Source organism: Pristis pectinata, chromosome 26, assembly GCF_009764475.1.
Source record: "Pristis pectinata isolate sPriPec2 chromosome 26, sPriPec2.1.pri, whole genome shotgun sequence".
In the NCBI taxonomy this organism is placed as follows: Eukaryota; Metazoa; Chordata; class Chondrichthyes; order Rhinopristiformes; family Pristidae; genus Pristis; species Pristis pectinata.
Window position 1 is genome coordinate 28219285 of NC_067430.1, and position 20255 is coordinate 28239539.

At 43.7% G+C, this 20255-nt stretch overlaps 1 protein-coding gene across 4 annotated transcripts in view; it reads left to right on the forward strand.

Annotated features, from left to right (window-relative positions):
- Positions 1-20255, forward strand: part of plekhn1 (pleckstrin homology domain containing, family N member 1) — a 59573-nt gene that overhangs the window by 28891 nt on the left and 10427 nt on the right. For 3 of the 4 annotated variants that reach the window (XM_052039428.1, XM_052039429.1, XM_052039431.1), the window contains exons 8-16: positions 324-404; positions 2646-2724; positions 4492-4646; positions 7799-8032; positions 9952-10173; positions 11336-11569; positions 13407-13646; positions 15305-15532; positions 18461-18509. In XM_052039428.1, coding sequence (XP_051895388.1) covers positions 324-404; positions 2646-2724; positions 4492-4646; positions 7799-8032; positions 9952-10173; positions 11336-11569; positions 13407-13646; positions 15305-15532; positions 18461-18509 — 1522 coding nt within the window. Of the gene's footprint in view, positions 1-323; positions 405-2645; positions 2725-4491; positions 4647-7798; positions 8033-9951; positions 10174-11335; positions 11570-13406; positions 13647-15304; positions 15533-18460; positions 18553-20255 lie in introns of all 4 variants that reach the window. The other variant, XR_007958255.1, reaches the window with a different exon arrangement.

The following is a 20255-nucleotide window of genomic DNA, read 5'->3' on the forward strand; positions in this document are numbered from 1 at the left end:
CCCATCACAACATCAGGGGAATGCAAGTTCCTGTAGTTAAATAAATCTGGTGGCCACAAAACAACCAGATGTTGTTTATAAGCACATCTGGTTCAGCAATGACCTTCAGAAGAGGAAATCAGCTCTTATTAGCGGTCTGGTCTATGCATCACTCCTGGTCCACAGCACGATAGTTGACCCTTCACTACCCTCTGAACTGGCCCAGCAAGTCACTTGGGGTAATGAGGGATGGGCAATAAATGCTGGGTCTTGTCATTGGTGTCTACAAGGCAGGGAATAACCTGCACCTAATGAAGCCAAGTTGTGTGCTACTATCTCCACAGGAGAAACATGATCGTCTCTTGGTCCTCTTCCCAACATCGCTCCTCATCCTGTTGCAGGACGACCACGCCCTTTATTACAAGGTAAACGATGGCTCCCATCCAGAGAGTTTCTGCCTTGGCAGCTGTTGAATGCACTGACTTTCTCCAACATGTACAGTCACATTTATTCAAAGAAGATGGTTCTTCTATTCACTCAGATGATTTGTTCTTTTCTTGTGGCGTGCTGTATAACCCTGGAACACTTTGGTTCCCAAAATCTTTTCTTCCACCTACAGCCAAGATGTTTAAATCTCACGCTTGGTATCAATTAATTGATGATTCACGACTTTCCTAAACTCGACATTGTCCTGAGCTAAGAAACGAGTAACAGAGAATTGCAGAATAAATTGTGTCGAGGTGCAGTGGTAGTTGTGGACGTAAATTGCACTCTATTATATCTCCTTAACCTTGTCAAATGTGTTTTCAAGCATTGAAATTTCATTGGCGATTAAATGCATCATATTTAAGATGATGCAATGTCCTTCAGCACAACTAATTCAGGTATCAGCTGTGGTCCAGTTGTTGGATTTTCACTGCACGTACCAAAGGGTGTGGGTCCAGAGGCTTGAGTACATAATCTAGGGCTGACTTGTCAGGGTAGTACTGAGTGAGAGTGGCACTTTTGGAGAGGCAGTACTGAGGGAGGGCTGCACTATTGGAGGGATGTTACTGAGGGACAGCTGCACAGCCAGAGAGACAGAAGTGAGGGAGAGCTGCAGTGTGTATTGAGACATTGCTGCACTGTTGGAGAGACATTACTGAGAGGTTGCTAAAGTGTTGGAGCAACAATACTCTGGAGAATCAGCATCTGGGGAATCCTATAAAGGCTGATGCATCTCCCTACCTCAGATGCTGCCTGACCTGCTGAGTGTTTCTAGTATTTTCTGCTTTTATTTCAGATTTCCAATATCTGCTGTTTTTTTTCATTAACAGTTAGTTTTATGGCCATTTGTGATAGGGTAATGTTTTCTTGCATTAAGTGTACTTAGTGGGCTGTAAACCACTTCAGGATATCATAAAGTCTTTAAAAGGTGATATAGTACTTCAAGAATATCTTCCCCTTTATAAGTGCATGCCCTGTGAGTAGGGAGCCACAGGGAAGGCCTGCCCAGGTTATCAGAGCTAATTCAAATAGAGTGCTTTATGCCCAGGGCACAAAGAGTCACAAATTCCCAGAACTTTCCTTGGAACTGGAGATGGAGACATTTGGTCCACCAAATCTGTGCTGGACCTCTGAAAGAAATGAGGGAGGACGGAGGAGCGTGAGGAACATGGAAAGAGTGACACAGATGTCCCATAATTGTTTCCTTTCACGGTGAAAGTCCAATAGCATTAATTTTGTTTTATCAGTCCTTTCAGACAGTAGAACAGTAGAAGATAAAGCGTGTGTTTGTGACAGGTTAGTCAAAGCTGCCTTCTTAGCACAGGGGCAAACGTCAACGCTGACATTACTTCCTTATCTTTAATAGCTGGCGTTACCTTGTTAGTATTGAGGTTTATTGAGAAGACAAAAAGCAGGAAATCAGCAAGGCTGGACCGTATTAGATGAGGTGAATAAAGAGTTTGTGATGAGCCCATGCTGAGAGCTTTACAGCCTTTGGTTGATCAGTAAGTGAAGGATGGGTGGGGTGAGGTGCCAATTAATTTAAGAACAGAATGATTTCAGAGAAAAGAAAGGAGCTCATTTTGTAATGAAAAATTTTGATGTCTGCACCACAAAGCCTGTCCATCATCTACAAGGCTCGGGTGAGGAGTGTGATAGAACACCCTCCACTTGCCTGGATGAGTGCAGTTTCAACCACACTCAAGAAGCCCGACACCACACAGCACATGGCACCCCATCCACAACCATTCACTCAGTAGCAGCAGTCTGTACCATCTACAGGATGCACTGCAGCAATTCCCCAAGACTCCTGAGACCTCACCTTCCAAACCCACCACTTCTACCAGCTAGAAGGACAAGGGCAGCAAAAGCCCGGGGAACACCACCCCCTGGAAGTTGCTCTTCAAGCCACACCCCACCCTGACATGGAAATATATCGCCGTTCCTTCACCGTCACTGGGTCAAAATCCTGGAACTTCCTCCCTAGCAACATTGTGGGTACACCCACACCTCAAGGACTGCAGTGGTTCAAGAAGGCAGCCTACCATCACCTCAAAGGGCATCTAGGGATGGGCAATTAAATGCTGGCTCAGCCTCCGAAGCCCACGTCCCTTGAATGATTAATAAAAATACATTGCAGTCAGCTTAATGCATTTATTCTATTCTGTGTTTGTTTACAGGGGGAGCTTCCACTCAATGCTATAACAATATCAGAACAGGATGCATCTGATGGTGATTCAAGCACATTGTTAATAGAAGGTAGGTGGACTAACTCTGTCCACGTTGAACAATAACTTGTACCTCTATTGCATCTTAAAATTGCAAAGGTGCTTCGCAGATGCATAGCTAGGAGATATTGAAAAGGTGAAAAAAAGCAAAACAACAAATTTCACGACATATAATGAAGTGATAATAAACCTGATTCTGATTATGAAAAGTTAGTGAAAGAAGGAGGTTTTAAGAAGATTCTTAAAGGAGGAGAGTGAGGGCTCAAGATTTGGGGATGGGATTTGGGCGCCTACGGCACAGGTTGCTGAAGACGCAGCCACCAAGGGAAACCGGGGATATGCAGGAGGTTCGAAATGGAGTTCTGGAGGAGATTACAGGTTTGGGGTTGGGATGGGAGAGGGATGGAGTGGTGGGGGAACTTGAAAACAAGGTTCAGAATTCAGCGCAAAGCAAAAACATCAATTATCAGTTCATAGAAGAAGCAAAGGTTGGCACCTGTGCCTTGGGAAGAGAGATGTGGGGGGAGTGCAAGGTGTGGTGGAGGTGGGAAGTCTGGGATGTGTGGTGTGAGTAAAGGTTTGTAATATGGTCGAGGATATGTCAGTCCTCGGCCTCGTCCACTGCCAGGAGAATTCCGAGTGCAAACTGGAGGAACAGCACCTCATTTTTCGTCTTGGAGCCTTGCAGCCGAACGGCATGAACATTGAATTCTCCCACTTTAAGCAATCCCCACCCCCCCTTCCCCAACCCCACCCCCAACCATGCCTCCTCTTTTCTTCCCTTTCTTAGCCTCTCTCTCTTTTTTCCTACACTTCTTTTTTTCCTCCTTACCTTTGACCCATCCCCCAGTGGATCTGCTCTCTCCTCCTCCCCCGCACCTGCCCATCACTATCTCTTACCTGCATCTACCTATCACCACCTTGTGCCCACCCCACCTCCCCTCTTTTGTCCACCTATCACTGCTCTGCTTTTCCCTCCTATATATTGGGCTTCCCCTTTTCCTATCTTCAGTCCTGAAGAAGGGTCCTGACCCGAAACGTTGAGCGCCTGCTTTTCTCCACGGATGCTGCCTGGCCTGCTGAGTTCCTCCAGCATCATCGTGTTTTTCATTCTTCAAGGTTTGTAATGTAGTGAGATAGGAGGATGGAGAATAAATGGGTTGTGGTCCATTCATATAACAACATAAATCCATGATTCCGACTGATCTGAAGGAGTACAGGGGTTCGAGAATGTGGCTCACATCACAGCCAATTTCTCCAAGGTAGTCAATTAGGGATGGTCAATAAATGCTGGCCTCACCAGTGATGTTCACATCCTGAATATTGGATCAGTAAAAAGACCTTGGCTCTGATTTGTTCTTTGCAGTAATCTGATATGACTTGCCCAACATATCAAAGCTCCTAAGACATTTGCTCTCATGGTAGCTGAAGCCACCAAACTGATTACTGGTGCATCCTGGTTCCCTGCAGTGTGAAGTGTTGAACATACTCACCAAGACTCTCAAGCTCCTACAAACATGACTGTTTATCCAAATTGATAAACATAATTCTCGCAGCACGCAAATCCAAAGAGATCTAGGAGATTCTGCAAATAATGTTGTAAGCTGAAGAGCAGTCAACCATATAACCCTATACTGAAAGAGGTATTGGTCTTAATGTAACAGTTATGTCTTACAACCAATACCACAAATACTACATTATCCTTCATTACACTGCCCAGAATTGAAGGTTCCACACAGCACCACAGAATAACTAATTCTTCTATCTTCATTGTCTTTAATTCTTCTTTGCATTTCAGGTAAAATGATCAACCAAATCAAGGTGTTCTGCCCCAGTAGGACAACGCACCAGAACCTAATCCATCACCTCAACTCTACGGGGGTCACAGTTCACAAATCCTCCCCGGTCATTACAGAATGTGACGATAAACACTCGTTGCGATGTCGAGACCAGGTAGGTGTAATTTATAATCCATGCAAAACGGTCAAGGACCCAACGGGAAGAATGCCCATGAATTGTCAATAACAGCTTTAAAAAAGAAGAGCGACCTGGTTTTTTCAAATAATGCTACATTCCTTATAGAATGTATAGAACAGTACAACACAGGAGCAGGCCCTTCGGCCCATAATGTCTGTGCTGAACATGATGCCAAAGTAAATTACATCTCTTCTGCCTGTACATGATCTATATCCCTCCATTCCCTGCATATTCATGTGTCTATCTAACAACCTCTTAAATACCACTATCATATCTGCCTCCACCACCACCCCTGGCAGCCCATTTCAGGCACCCACCACTCTCTGTGTAAAGAACTTGCTCAGCACATTTCCTTTTAACTTTCCCCCCTCACTTTGAATGCACGTCCTCTAGCATTAGACATTTCTACAATGGGAAAAAGATTCTGAATGTCTGCTCTATCTCTGCCTCTCATAATTTTATAATTTTCTATCAGGTCTCCCTTCAGCCTCCGACACTCCACTGAAGACAACCCAAGTTTGTCTAACCTCTACTTGTAGCTCATACCCTCTAATCCAGGCAGCATCCTGCTGAACCTCCTCTGCACCCTTTCCAGAGCCTCCACATCCTTCCTGTAATGGAGTGGCCGCAAAATCCTCAGTGCAGCCTAACCAAAGTTTTATACAGCTGCAACATGACTTACTCCTTAATTTGGGCATTTTCTGATATCATGGTAAATTATATTCTTGTGTCGGCAAATATTAATTAATTGCTTGTAACTTTCATCGCATTCTCATTGTCAGGAGATTAATGCTGTTTAGCAATGCATAAATAGTAGAGCCATTTGGATTAAATTCTTTACTCCACTATTTTAACAGTAGCATTGACTCTCTTGCAATACTTGGGTTAAAACTTCGATTACATTGCAGACAGACAAACATCATTCACTCACATTCATCCTGTGCCCAACACCATTCCCAAGCAGCTGTTCCAGGACTGTCGATTTCTATTAACAATAGTTGCTCTTGAAGATAAGGAAAGAAGCAAATTAAAATGACTTATTATCACTTACTCAGTTCGACAGCGAGTTTCCACTCATTGGCTCGATCAATTTGTAAGTGCAAAATTGACTCTGAATTAACACGTGCGGACCACGTTGATTACATGAGATCGAGGAATCTGCTACAGATTGAAACCATTACTTGGTCGTCTTGACTACTCCAGTTAGCCTCAGTCATTCCACTCGACATAAGCTTAAGACTCTATTGTGTGCACCTTAGCTCACACCAGCACAGCTCTTGATTTAAGTAGTTCATCGATTTTATAATTCTTATCCTAGACTTCAGATCCTTTCAGAGTTTTGCTCCTCCATATCTCTGTCAGCTACTCCAGTCCCATTTCTGGATATCTGTCCTCGCACGCCAACCCCTTGGTTATTGCTGAATTTAATTCCTCAATGATTGGCTGCTCTTCCTCACCTGCCAAAGCCATAAACTTTGAAACCCCTTCCCTAAACCTCTTCATCTCTCTTTAAGCTGATCTTTAAAACCAGGCTAAAATAACAATGCTGGAAACAGCTTTTTCATTGGAGCGTAGGAGAATGAGGGGGGTGATCTTACAGAAGTGTATAAAATCATGAGGGGTATAGATAGGGTCAATGCACACAGTCTGTTTCTCAGGGTCAGGGAACTGAGAGGGTGCATAGGTTTAAGGTGCGAGGGGAGAGGTTTAATAGGAAACTGAGGGGCAACTTTTTCACCCAGAGGGTGGTCAGTATGTTGAACGAGCTGCCAGAGGAAGTGGTCGAGGCAGATACATTGACAACATTTAAAAGGTACTTGGACAGGTACATGGATAGGAAAGGTTTAGAGGGATGTGGATTAAATGGGATGAGCTTCGATGGGAATCTTGGTCGGCATGGACGAGTTGGGCCGAAGGGCCTGTTTCCCTGCTGTATGACTCTATGGCTCAGCAGGTCAGGCAGCATCTGTGGAGGAAGGTCAATAACCTTTCATTAGAACTGATGTTGGGTCATTGATTTGAAACATTGACCTTATTTCTCTCCCCACAGACACTGCCTTACCTATTGAGTATACCCAGCATTCTCTGCTTTTGTCTCTGCTTTCCAGCATCTGCAGTTTTTTTTTGCTTTTCTTTGATCAAGCTTTAATTCTCCTCCCCTGATATCTCATTCTGTGTCTTGGTGTTGCTCGTCCTCCTGTGAGGAAGCCAGTGACAATGACAAGGTTAACGGCAGGACTCTTAGCGGTGTGGAGGAACAGAGGGATCTTGGGGTCCACGTCCATAGATTCCTCAAGTTTGCCGTGCAGGTCAATAGGGTTGTTAAGAAGGCGTATGGAGTGTTGGCCTTCATTAGTCGGGGTATTGAGTTCAAGAACCATGAGGTGATGTTGCAGCTCTATAGAACTCTGGTTAGACCACACTTGGAGTATTGTGTTCAGTTCTGGTCGCCTCATTATAGGAAGGATGTGGAAGCTTCAGAGAAGGTGCAGAGGAGATTTACCAGGATGTTGCCTGGATTGGAGAGCATGTCTTATGAGGATAGGTTGAGTGAGCTACGGCTTTTCTCTTTGGAGAGAAGGAGGATGAGAGGTGACTTGATAGAGGTGCACAAGATGACAAGAGGCATAGATCGAGTGGACAGTCAAAGACTTTTTCCCAGGGCGACAATGGCTAACACGAGGGGACATAATTTTAAGGTGATTGGAGGAAGGTATAAGGGGGATGTCAGGGGTAAGCTTTTTTTTTTACACAGAGAGTGGTGGGTGCGTGGAACGCACTGTCAGCAGAGGTTGTGGGGGCAGATACATTAGGGACATTTAAGAGACTGTTAGATAGGCACATGACTGATAGAGAAATGGGGGGCTATGTGGGAGGGAAGGCTAGGTAGATATTAGAGCAGGATAAAATGTCAGCACAACATTGTGGGCCGAAGGGCCTGTACTGTGCTGTAGTGTTCTACGTTCTAATTTTGCTGCATTAAAGATGCAGTATAAATGGAAATTGCTGGGACAGTTCCAACTGTAGCTTCTGACGGTACACGTGCCTGTATTCCAGCTCAACACATCGGAAAAATATGCCATACTTTTTCTTTTGCTCTCAATGACTAAAATGTTTTTCAACTCCAGTTTGTAGATAAGAGTGATCCTTTGCTGGAAACACAAGGAGGAAAAAGAAGTCCAGGACAAGTGTACGGAATCTTCACCTTTCCCCAAAAGCCAATAGAGATGATCTCTGTCTCGGAAAATCTGCCTGCCCTGGTTGCTGAGACAGAACAGCTCCTGTCCCCCGATTACTCGGAGCCCTACACTCCTCCACCACTGCGGTTCCCTGCACCGGCCGATCATTTAAATCTTCCTTCCGTAAGTGAACGTTAAGATGTTACGAGACCATTCCACAACTTCACATAAACGTGGCTGAGAATATTTCTTTTAGGTTATCAATAAGAAAGGCAAGCAAGTTATATAGCAGTGTATTAATTCCCTCAGAAACACCTTCACATTCTTATTCTGCAATTACTGAGTTAATTGAGTGCCATTGTGTAGATAACCTGTCTGCACATCGCTACAATGAAATCATTGACCAGTTAATCTCTCTTGATTGTGTTGTCTGGAAGGAAAAGTACTGGGAGAATTCCATTCCCTTCTTCAAACGGTGTTATGGAATGTTTATGCCTACATCAGCCACCCTTTCAAGCCAATTTTGGCTCTGTTAAACGTCTCACCCAGGGGATAAGAGCTCCAAGTGGGTGGTATAAAGTGCACCTTGACCAAAAAAAGTGATAAATATTTTTAAACAGAAGCAAGAGCCAGGGAAAATTTAAAGTTGTAAGAAGTCCACTTCCAACCTGGTTTGTATTATTCCGGTAGCATGCTGTTTAAGGAAGGGGAAGGAGGGAGAACATGTGCCAGTCTACATTGGTGGATCAGCGGTGGAGGGAGTTAGCAGCTTTACATTCCTTACCATATCAGATGACCTGTCCTGGGCCCAGCACATAGATGCAATTGCAAGGAAGACGCGCCAGAATCTTTACTTTCTTAGGAGGTTAAGGAGGCTCGGCTTGCCACCGAACACTCTGACAAACTTCTACAGATGTGCTGTTGAAAATACCCTGACTGGTTGCATCATGGTCTGGTACGGACTCTGCCCAATATATCACAGGCACATCTCTCCCCACCATGGGTAGTATCTACAGGAGGCACTGCCTCAAGGAGGCAACATCCATCATCAAAGATCCCCACCATCCGGGCTGTGCCATCTTCTCACAGCTGCCATTGGGCAGGAGGTACAGAAGCCTGAAGTCCCACACCACCAGGTTCGGCAACAGCTACTTCCCTTCAACCATTCAGTTTCTGAACCAACTTGTAAAACCCTCATCACTACAGTTTAGCAACACTATCACCACTTTGATCACTTTGAACTAAAATGGACTTTTTTTTGTTTTAATTGTTTTCTTGTAAAAGTTCTGTATAATTCATGTTTCATTTGTGTTTTTCTTGTGAATGCTGCTTATCTGATGCTCTGTGCCTGTGATGCTGCTGCAAGTAAGTTTTTCATTGCACCTGTGCACACATGGACTTGTGCATCTGAAATAAACTCGACTTTTGACTTTGAGTTTACTAGATTAACATTCAGAAATTTGGATCTAGAGACAGGAATTTAAATCTACCATGATAGCTGGGGAATTAAGTAAAGTTGGAACTCAGAAGAAGGCCAGTATCGGTTATGGTAACCGTGAAACTATTAGCTTTTATAAAAACAGATCCGTTTCACTAATGTTCTTCAGGAAAGGAAACCTGCTGGTTTATATATGACTCCAGACACACCAATGTGGTTGGCTCTGAAATTGCCTGACATACTGCTCAATTCAGAAGCTAAGCAGAGGTGGACAATAAATGTCATTGATCTCCATGCTCCATGATACAATGTAGTAAAAATAGTTTGACCTCTTCAGTTTCTCACTGTGTCTCTGGTATGCACTGATGAATAAAGATGGAGACACAAGAGATTTTGCAGGTGCTGGAGGAACTCAGCAGGTCAAGCAGCATCCATGGAGGGAAATAAACAGTTGACGTTTTGGGTCTAGACCCTTCCTCAGGACTGGCAAGGAAGAGGGCAGAATCCAGAATAAGAAGGTCGGTGGAGGGGGAGGAGCAAGCTAGTATGTGATATGAAGGATCTATTGCATTGGATTTGCTTAATAATCAATGGTGTTAATTGGATTAATGCCAACTGTCCTATTAGATTTTAATGTGGTTTGTTTACATTGTGTTTATTTCAGTTTACACAGAAACACAAATCTTCACCTCTGCCAGTCCGTGGGAGCAGTCTGAGGTTAGCGGGACGTAAGATGCATTCTTTGTCCCAGCCATCACCCTTATCCGGCACCACTTCAGATAACCCGCTCATTTCTGGAAACCGCCTGTCATTTGGCTATGCAGAACCATTTGCCGCTTTGAAGGCGGAGACAGCCTTTCCCTCAGACGCGTTATCTCATGGACATGTAAGTTCAGGATCAACCAGAATGTCATTGAGTGGTGGAGAAAGTTTGAAGGGCGCAGTGCTCTACTCCTGTTCCAGTCCTTATGTTTTTAGTAAATAAATGAACTAACTATAGTGATATTTCTAAATCTTCCCTAACCAGCCCAATACATCACGGGCACATCCCTCCCTACCATCGGAAGTATCTACAGGAGGTGCTGCCTCAAGAAGGCAACATCCATCATCAAAGATCCCCACCATCCGGGCCATGCCGTCTTCTCGCAGCTCCCATCGGGCAGGAGGTACAGAAGCCTGAAGTCCCACACCACCAGGTTCAGGAACAGCTACTTCCCTTCAACCATTCAGTTCTTGAACCAACCTGCACAACCCTAATCACTACCTCAGTGTAGCAACACTGTGACCACTTTGCACTAAAACGAACTTTTTTTTGTTCTAATTGTGTTCTTTCTTGTAAAAATTGTGCATAAATTTATGCTTAATTTATGTTTTTCTTGTGAATGCTGCTTACATGATACTATGTGCCTGTGACGCTGCTGCAAGTAAGTTTTTCATTGCACCTGTGCACACATGGACTCGTGCATCCGACAATAAACTTGACTTTGATTCTGACATAACACCTCTAGACAGACAGAGGCCCTGGTTTGAGACCACTACACATGGGCTAGTGAACTGTTCACATTTGATTACCCTGGAGAGAAGTGGTTCATGTATTGGCTTATTATTGTCACGTAGAATGTCATAGAGAGATACGGCATGGTCCATCTAGTCCACACCAATCATCAACCACCCATTTTACACTAATCCTACATTAATCCAATTTATTAATTTTCCCTGCATTCTCTCTGCAGGTTTTCCCTCTTTCTAGCTTAGTGCACTGTGCTGAATTATACTTTCCTTTTCTCTTGGCTCCCATGTACTGAGATACAGTGCAAAGCTTTTGTTTGCGCGCCATCTGGACAGATCATCCCATACATAAGTACATCAATGTAGTAAAAAGAAAACAGAATGCAGAATATAGTGTTATTGCAGAATGTAATGTTTAACTGAATTCATTTCTGTGTTTTTGTCCTTGTGCTCAGCACTTTGAAGTTTGTTGTGATATGGTGAAATATTTTAACCTTTCACCACTGAGCTGACACACGTATTTTCTTCACCAATTTCAGAGGGTCGACACTCAGGATCCTTTACTGAAGCGGGAACAGAGTAACAATAGGACATCAGGATCCAATGTCTCTGGGCCTTCTCCCTTCTCATCGCAGCCTGGCAGCACTGCTGTTAACCATTGTTTGTCTAACGGTGAATGTTTAAGCAACTGTTGGTCTCCAACATATGCAGAACCTTACATGCCTTTAAAGCTAAAACCAGCCCCTCCTGCAAAGCCACTTTGGTTTCGAGAGGTAAGCAAAACTTCACCGATGTCAGAACAGTGTTTGGTCAATTGTACAATGCTTTGTATTTGAAGAAAGGTGTGATGAAATTTCAGACGCCTAAGACGCCTATATATTAACCCTGGGGAAGTTTAAAGTAGCTAATTATAGACTGAAATTACATTGCTCAGTAAGAGCACTCATATGAAATGTCTATGTTATTTTAAACTGAATCCTGCAAAACCTTTAGGGATGGTCACTACAATATACTAATAATGTGCCAACATTTTTATTACCTACATATTTTATGGAGCAATTCCCAACCTTGCTTTCAGGATGGGTTTGGTTGGTAGCACACTTGCTGTTAAGAGAGGAGGATGTGGATTCAAGCCACAGTCTAGAAACCGATGTGTATAATCTAAGCTGCAATGGAACTCTGACAGTCAGGGATGGATTTACCTGGTAGAAGCAAATAAAAATATACTTCTATGAGAGCCATAGATGGGGTAGATAATCAGAGTCTTTCTCCCAGGGTGGAAATGTCAAATACTAGAGGGCACAGCTTCAAGGTAAGAGAGGGAATGTTTAAAAGAGATTTATGAGGCAATCTTTTTACACAGAGGGTGGTAGGTGCCTGGAGCACGATGCCAGGGGAGGTGGTGGAAGCAGATGTGATAGTAAAGTTTACGAGGCTGTTAGACAGACACATGAACAGGCAGGGAAAGGACGGATACGGACCACGTGTAGGCAGATGTGTCGTTTAAATTGGCATCGTGGTCGGCACAGACTTGCAGGCCAAGGGGCTGTTCCTGTCCTGTACTCTTCTATCGTCTATGATTCCGATTGGATGTAATGCCTGTGATACTGACAAAGTTGCTGAAGTGGTTGTCCAGGCTTGGGCACAACAATGAACAAAGAAAGGGTTCTGCTGGAAGAGGATGAGGGAGAAATGACGAAGGTCAATATTAGTTGGAAAATCCTGGCATGGCAATCAAGGTGATATCAAAGCGAACCGCTGTGTGACATTTTCACACAATTTGAAACGTGGAGAGAATTTAAAAAGAAGAGGGTTATTTTCATTCTTCATCACACAAAAGTGAAGCCCAGCAGTCAGCTAATGTAATAATTCCCCCGGTCTATGAATGGAGAGATGGATTAGAACAGAGAATGTTTAGCAGGTCGGGCAGTGTGTGTAGAAAGAGAAACAGAGTCAGTCAATGAACATAGAACATAGAACATAGAACACTACAGCACAGTACAGGCCCTTCGGCCCACAATGTTGTGCCGACATTTTATTCTGCTCTAAGATCTATCTAACCCTTCCCTCTCACATAGCCCTCCATTGCTCTATCATTCATGTGGCTATCTAAGAGTCTCTTAAATGTCCCTAATGTATCTTCCCCCACAACCTCTGCCAGCAGCACGTTCCACGCACCCACCACTCTCTGTGTAAAAAAAAAGCTTACCCCTGACATCCCCCTTATACCTTCCGCCAATCACCTTAAAATTATGTCCCCTCGTGTTCGCCATTGTCGCCCTGGGAAAAAGTCTCTGACTGTCCACTCGATCTATGCCTCTTATCTTCTTATACACCTCTATCAAGTCACCCCTCATCCTCCTCCTCTCCAAAGAGAAAAGGCCTAGCTCACTCAACCTATCCTCATAAGACATGTTGAATGTTGTTGAGCTTTTATCAGGACTGACCTGAAACGTTGACTCTGTTTCTCTGCTGCCTGATCTGATGAGTGTTTCCAGCATTGGCTGTTTTTATTTCAGATCTTATGGTATAATTTAAGCACTGCAGTTAAGTCATGATGCTCTTTGTGAAATACAGGGAACGTGAAAAAAAATTTGCTTGCCTTTTCAGCCTTTATCCAGACACAATTCATCACCTTTACCAGCCCATGAAGGTGATCGGAAAGTATCGCTTCAGAAGACCCTCGCTTTGTCACAGCAGCCTGGATCCTACAGCTGTAGGTTCAGAGAGGACTGCTTCTCATTGACAACTGGATACCTGGATGTCCCTCTGTCACCAGTATATGCTGAGCCCTTTGCAGAAATGAAGAAAGAGCTGGGGCCATCTGCAGTCAGATTCTCTGCAGCAGATGTAAGTGCATTTCAAATGGATACATGTTTTAACTGCAGTTTAGTTGAGCTGAGTTGAGTTAGTTGAGCAACCGATACAGCTAAAAGACAGATAAACAAGGACGAAGTGGGAACCTGGTCAAATGCAGATTACTGGGTCAGATTTGACTGGATGTCACACTGTCAAACACACAAGTCCAGGCTGGTTCGGAAGACTGAATGAAGTCCATGAAGTCCAGCAGAGTCCAGTCGTGCCGAAATTTTCCATCAGTTTATGCCAGGGAATTACCTCTCGGATCCTGGGACATATCTGAGCTGGCATGGGATCTGAAACCCCATTGATTTCAAAGGAAATTTTAGGCCAAAGCTTTGTGGGTAGTAGGGGAGATAAGTTAATTCCTTAACAAAAAATGTTTTATTTATAGGATTTTAAAATTGATTTTTGTTTAAGTTTTAAATAGTTTAAACTTTTTAGAATTACTTACTTCATTATTAATGCTTTAAAGTGTGCCAAAGGTGGTTAAAATCCGTGACAGCCTTTACAGCTGGCAAAACCCTTCCCCTAGCTTAGCCAGCTGTCAAAGGCTGTCCAGGGTGTTTTGGGGGTGGGGGGCCTCTACAGTGCACTGCTCCAGGTTGTCTTGCAACTGGGATGACTCTACTGGAGATTGCAAGGTAAGCGTGGGGCCAGGGTAACAGTAGTGCTGATTCAAGAGAAAGAGTTGGGTTGGTAAGATCTGACCACCTGAGTTTCACCCTTCCTTCTCCTCTATGGGCCATTCATTGGGCTTATGGTTACTAATTCTTATTAGTGTAGGCCTGGATTTCTCATAGATAGGAAAGGTTTCGAGGGATATGGGCCAAACACAGGCAAATGGGACTAACTTAGATGGGCATCTTAGTCAGAATGGATGAGTTGGGAAGGGCCTGTTTCATACTGTATGACTCTATGACCTCCTCTAATCTCCAATATCATTCGTAATTAATAAATGGAAATATTCAAAAGAGAACACAATTTTTAAAAGCAAAGTAGAATCCCCTCTGTTGCATTCAGGAAATTAATCTTGAATTTCTGGATCCTTCGCATCGATCCTGAAGAGTTCCCAAATATGTGACGTGTGAGGGTTATGTCTGCAACTGAAGCACTCCTGTCAGCCAGTGGACTGAACGGACTGTTGAAACTGGTCCATGGTTCTAATCTTACTCAGCACTGAGGTCAACAATAAATGTGAGAACCATCCCCGGGTAAAAGGACAACAGGAAATGGAAAGGATGCATATCACTGTTTCGATGTACATGTCACTAATAAAAAAATCTTATATAGAAGCTGTGAAATTCTGATGTTCTGACAAAGGAACTTGGACTTGAAACATTAAATGTTTCTCTCTCTGTAGATGCTGTCTAACCTGCTGAGTATTTCCAGCATTTTCTGTTTTTATTTCAGATTTCCACCATCTGCAGTTTTATAATTTTCAGTTTTTTTTAAAAAGGTGACTGTGTGGAAATCAGAAATGCCATCATATTGCAATGGAGGTTTTGTTTGTAGGATGATGTTTAGATGGTGGGGATGGAGTCCATATCCAGCTGTGCTATTTTTTCCCTGGGAAGAACATGATGGTAACATCCCTAAAGATAATCCTACTCCAGAAAATCATAGAACAAAATCATTTTTTATTACAGCCTGTCTTCAAACAAAATGATTTGTTGGATGTGAACCAATGGAGCAACGCGCTACCATCCGCAGAGGAAAGGCCATCTCTATCATCACATTGTGTATCAGAGAGCAGCTCCTGCACACACATGGACAGGAAACCAGTCAACAATCTTCTTTCCCCAACGTATGCTGAACCCTACCACTCTTTAAAGTTACAGCCAGTGCCTCCTGTGGACGGCTTCTGGATCAGAAATGTAAGTATTCTGTACAGTGAAGGTTGTTAGTGAAGTCATCAGAATCAGATCATTGAAGTCATCTTGTACAAAGGTCTATTTGTCACAACATTGAGCAAAGAGCAAGCTCACGGAGAACCCAAATGCAGTGCACTGGTACAAAACTGGTGTTGGGAATGCTTCCTCAGAACCGAACACAGGCACAACCAGAAGGAATCTTGCCTCAGGCTCTGAGGTGGAGTCCCAACACAGAAACTAGATATCCTAAGAGGATACACAGTGAAACCAGGACTGCTCTAGACTCTAGAGTTGCCTGCTCTAAGCAGCCAGGAGACAAAGTAAACCCAAAGATTGACCAATACTCTGGTAACTAGTGCTAGTGAAACCAGGGTTCTTATGCTAGTCTCCTGATGGGGCTCAGGTGTGTGTCGTTATGCAATTATTAGTGCATGGAATCCATGTGCTGCACAACGAGGCCCCATCAATGGAGCCGAATCGAGGGCCAGCACTCGGAACCATGACACTATTAAACCTCAGAGCTTTGAATGGGACGACAATGGGGAGGGGAGATTGGATTGTGGGATGGTTTTCTATGTACCTGACAAATCCTTTGATTCTACTGTCTATTTCAGTCAGTTCTGTTGTGGGGATGACCTCTTTAAAATGAACAGTAGAAACATTGGACTGTATCAGGCCACTGATGCAAAGGCCAAGGAAAATTAATCTTCTGAAGAACAGATTAACCCCAACTTGCACAATTTATTTCACCTTGACTCATTGACCTGCGTGTGTATAGTCTATGAACCAATGACCTCAGCACCTCACCCTACATTTTTACATTTAACTTAACATCTCAAGAAATTGTTCAACTACATCAGTGAAGCACAGTAATGTGTTTTACCATCCAAGTTTCAAAGGAGTCTCAAAAGATTTAATATCCTCCTTTGATTGTTATCCACATGACCAGTGAATTTATATCAGCTGTTATTTAAGGAAACGGGAACTGTGGTGGGAACAAAGCAAGACTGCAATTTGTGACTGATTTATACCTCCACAGTGTGTGAAGCAACATGTCAATTTTAAAACCCTCACCTATGTTTTAAAGTACTTCCACACTCTCACACCTTATACCTGTAATCTTTTCCAGCTCTGAGCTCTCTACACCTCCCCAATTTTGGCTGCTTATTCACCTCCATGATTTAACCGTTCTGTCCTCGGTGGCCTTGAATTAAGCTACTGAGAACCAAGGTCAGGGATTCCCTCCCTCTTCACCTCTCTTTCCTCCTGGAGATGCTGTGAAAGCCCCTCTTCAACCAGTCTTAAATTTCTGTTTGAGCACACTCCTGCGAAATGCTTTGGTCACTTAAGGTGTGAGTTGTTCTTTTTGTTTGTTGTGCACCCTTGTCCAGGGTTGGAGTTTAGCATTTTTGTTGGTGTGCTAAATGGAGGCTGCAATTAGCAAGGAAACTGAGACATTGACAAAAATCCCAGTGGGGAAATTATAAGGGTGGATTTCATTCTTATCCAATCATTCCAGCACTGTCTGTGACATTCCCAACAGTAGATATATTCCAGGTTTGCAGCTACTGTGCTGTTTCCACTGGGAAGCAGATCAGATCCTTAAAAGGCATGAGAGTCACCGTAACGCCAGTGTACCGTGGTTGCCATGGAGACTACACTTGGGGTGGGAGAGGACGAGGGAGGAAGTGAAGGTGGTGGTGTGTGACGTGAATGGGTACCCTCCCCACTTCCCTTCTGGGACTCTGTGCTGCACATGCCACCGAGCAGCTGCAAGGTAAAGGTTCATCGAGGGTCGGAGGCCGCAGAATCTTGCGCTGAGGTGCATTGAGCAGAGATGCTTCAATCTTCGCCAAAGGTCCCTGTAAACAAAAGTGCAGAACATGCAAACAATGGTGGTAGAGTCTGTGGTAAAACACTGATACCTCAGGGAAATCGTCAGTTCATGGATCAATGCTTTCCTGCTCCTTATTTTGCTATGAGGTAAAAACGCAGGTTGTAGGTTGTGCATTGCTGCACCGAGTTCTGTTGGTAGCGTCATACTGCACAGGAACAGGCCCTTCGGCTCAACTTCTCCATGCTGACCAAGATTCCCATCTAAGTGAGTCCCATTTGTCCGCGTTTGGCCCGTATCCCACTAAACCTTTCCTACCCGTGTACCTTTTCCTATCCTGGTACCTTTTAAAAGTACCTGCCGTATAAAAGCACCTCGTTCCATATACTGACTACACTTGGATGAAAAAGTTGCCCCTCAGGTTAAACCACATTACACCTAATCTCACCTTAAATCTGGGCCCTCTAGTTCTTGATTCCCCAACCCTGGGAAAAAGACTCTGCACATTGACCCTATCTATGCCCCTCATGACTTTATACACCTCTATAAGATCACCCTCATTCTCCTACACTCCAATGAAAAATGTCCCAACCTGCTCAACCTCTCTCCATAACTCAGTCCCTCAAGTCCTGGCGTCATCCTTGTAAATCTCCTCTGCACTCTTTCGAGCTTAATAGCATCTTTCCTATAGCAGGGCGACCAAAACTGAACACAATATTCTGAATGTTAAATGGTAAACTGAGCTGAGCTGAGCATTCGCCATGTTTGATGACATTTCATTTGCAAATGACTCCAGGAAAACAACACTTGCACTGGGGTGAATTACACTTTGGAGATGTCTGGTCCAGTTTTCCAGGAGGGTTTTCCATTAGAATTGGGCAAAATCACAACAAGACGTGAATGAAATGATTTTTGTGTGTGATGTTTGCATGAGAAATGAAGAAAGATAGGTCCAATTTCCAGGCTTCCGTATTACTAAATATCTCTCTTAAGTCTCTGTCTGAAGGATAAGCTTGTATTCACAGTCATGTTGGTTATTTAAATACTGCTCAGTCTGTCCAATGTCACCATACTGAACCAGACCTCATCTTTTGCAGGAAATGCCCAGGAAAGGAAGTTCCGATTTTCCTGTCCAATCTTCCAAAGGTACAAAACCCCCTTAAAACATGATGAATAATTTTGCTTTAAGGTGCGTCCTCCAATAGGCTGCCATCTCTGGATGATCAGGTTTTGTCCAATAAGCAGGGGATCTGCAATTGACCAAACAGTATGGCTCTGACCAATGGGATGGGACATCCAGGTGTTCATGTGCTATTGCATTGTCCAATGGGAAGGGGATATCCAGGTGGTCAAGTACTATTGTGTTGTCCGGTGGGGGAGGGATATCCAGGTGGTCAAGTACTATTGCGTTGTCCAATGAGATGAGATATTCAATTGGTCAGGTACTGTGGCTCTGAAGAATAGGTTGAGATTCACAGTTTCTTAAACGTTCAAAAGACCATTGACCTGAATTATTTTATGATCTTTTATATGTGTGCTAAACAGTTCCCAGAATAGGGTGGGAATGGAAGGAAGGGAGGGGAATCTAGGTTAAAATTCAGTATGAATCACTGTCCCCTAAGAACCATTTGGAATGAGTTACCAATAGCACTGGAGCACGATGCCTGGGAAGTGCTCACCATGGTTTTAATGGGAGCAAAAGTCAAGTGGGTTTAAGTTGCTCCCAGTACCCTTGTTCGGCTGCTATGCAGAACCTATGTAAACTAAGGTTAGATTAACCAAGTCAGGATAATCTGAAGTGGTATTGGAGGAATACATGTGAAATTGCTGAATGTTTTCTTCCCAAATATTAAAAATTAATCCTGGATAGTGATTGTGATTTTGCCCTATGGGATATTACCATTGATTCCAAAGTCTGCTCCAATGGAAATAAAACTCATTCATTTCTTTTTGAATTTATAATTGAAAGAAGATCAAACAAGATAGTGTTGATACAAAGGCTAAGGTGTGGAGGGCAAGGTGACAGCACATTCCAGCTATATTGCACTTCCTTCACACCCAAGGTGTGGCATAACCTATTCACAGAACCAGTGAATCTTGGAATCTTCAGCTATTTAGCCCAACGAGTTTTTTGCTAGCTCCAAGTACATAAGAGCATATGAAATAGGGTCAGAAATAGGCCATCCGGCCCTGTCAGACTGCTCTGGAGTCAGCAAGTTCATGGCTGGCTAACCTTCTGCCTCAGCACCATTCCCTGCACTGTCCCCATATCTCCTGATCCCCTAAATATCCAGAAACCTATAGGTCTCTGTTTTGAATAAACTCAGCAGCTGGGTTTCCACAGACCCGAACATGCGTCATGGTGGAGTGAAAGTGACCCTGTAATGGTAGCCATGGTTACATTAGAGATAGAAGCAGAAGCAGGCCTCAGTCCCTTGCTCTTGCTCTGCTGTTCAATAAGATCATGGCTGATCTTTCACCTCAGCACCACGTTCCTGCACTAACCCCGAACCCCTCAATTCTTGTAATATCTAAAAATCTATCAATTTCTACCCTTAAGTAAACACAGAGAATTCCAGAGATTCGCCATCCTCTGGATGAAGAACTTTCTTCTCCTCCCCATCCTGAATGGCTGACCCTTTAGTGTGAGACTATGACTCTTTAACCAAGACATCCCTGTTGAGCCCTTTTCAAATGTTGTGTTTCATTGAGATTGCCCCTCATTCCTCTAAACTCAAGAGAGTGTAGGATCGGTCTCCTTAATCTCTCCTCACTGGACGAACTCACCATCTCCGTAATCAATCTGGTGAAACTTTGTCACACTTCCTCTATTGCCAAGTGTCACAAGTACATCCTCCCTTGGATATAAATGGCATGCAAAAGTTTGGGCAC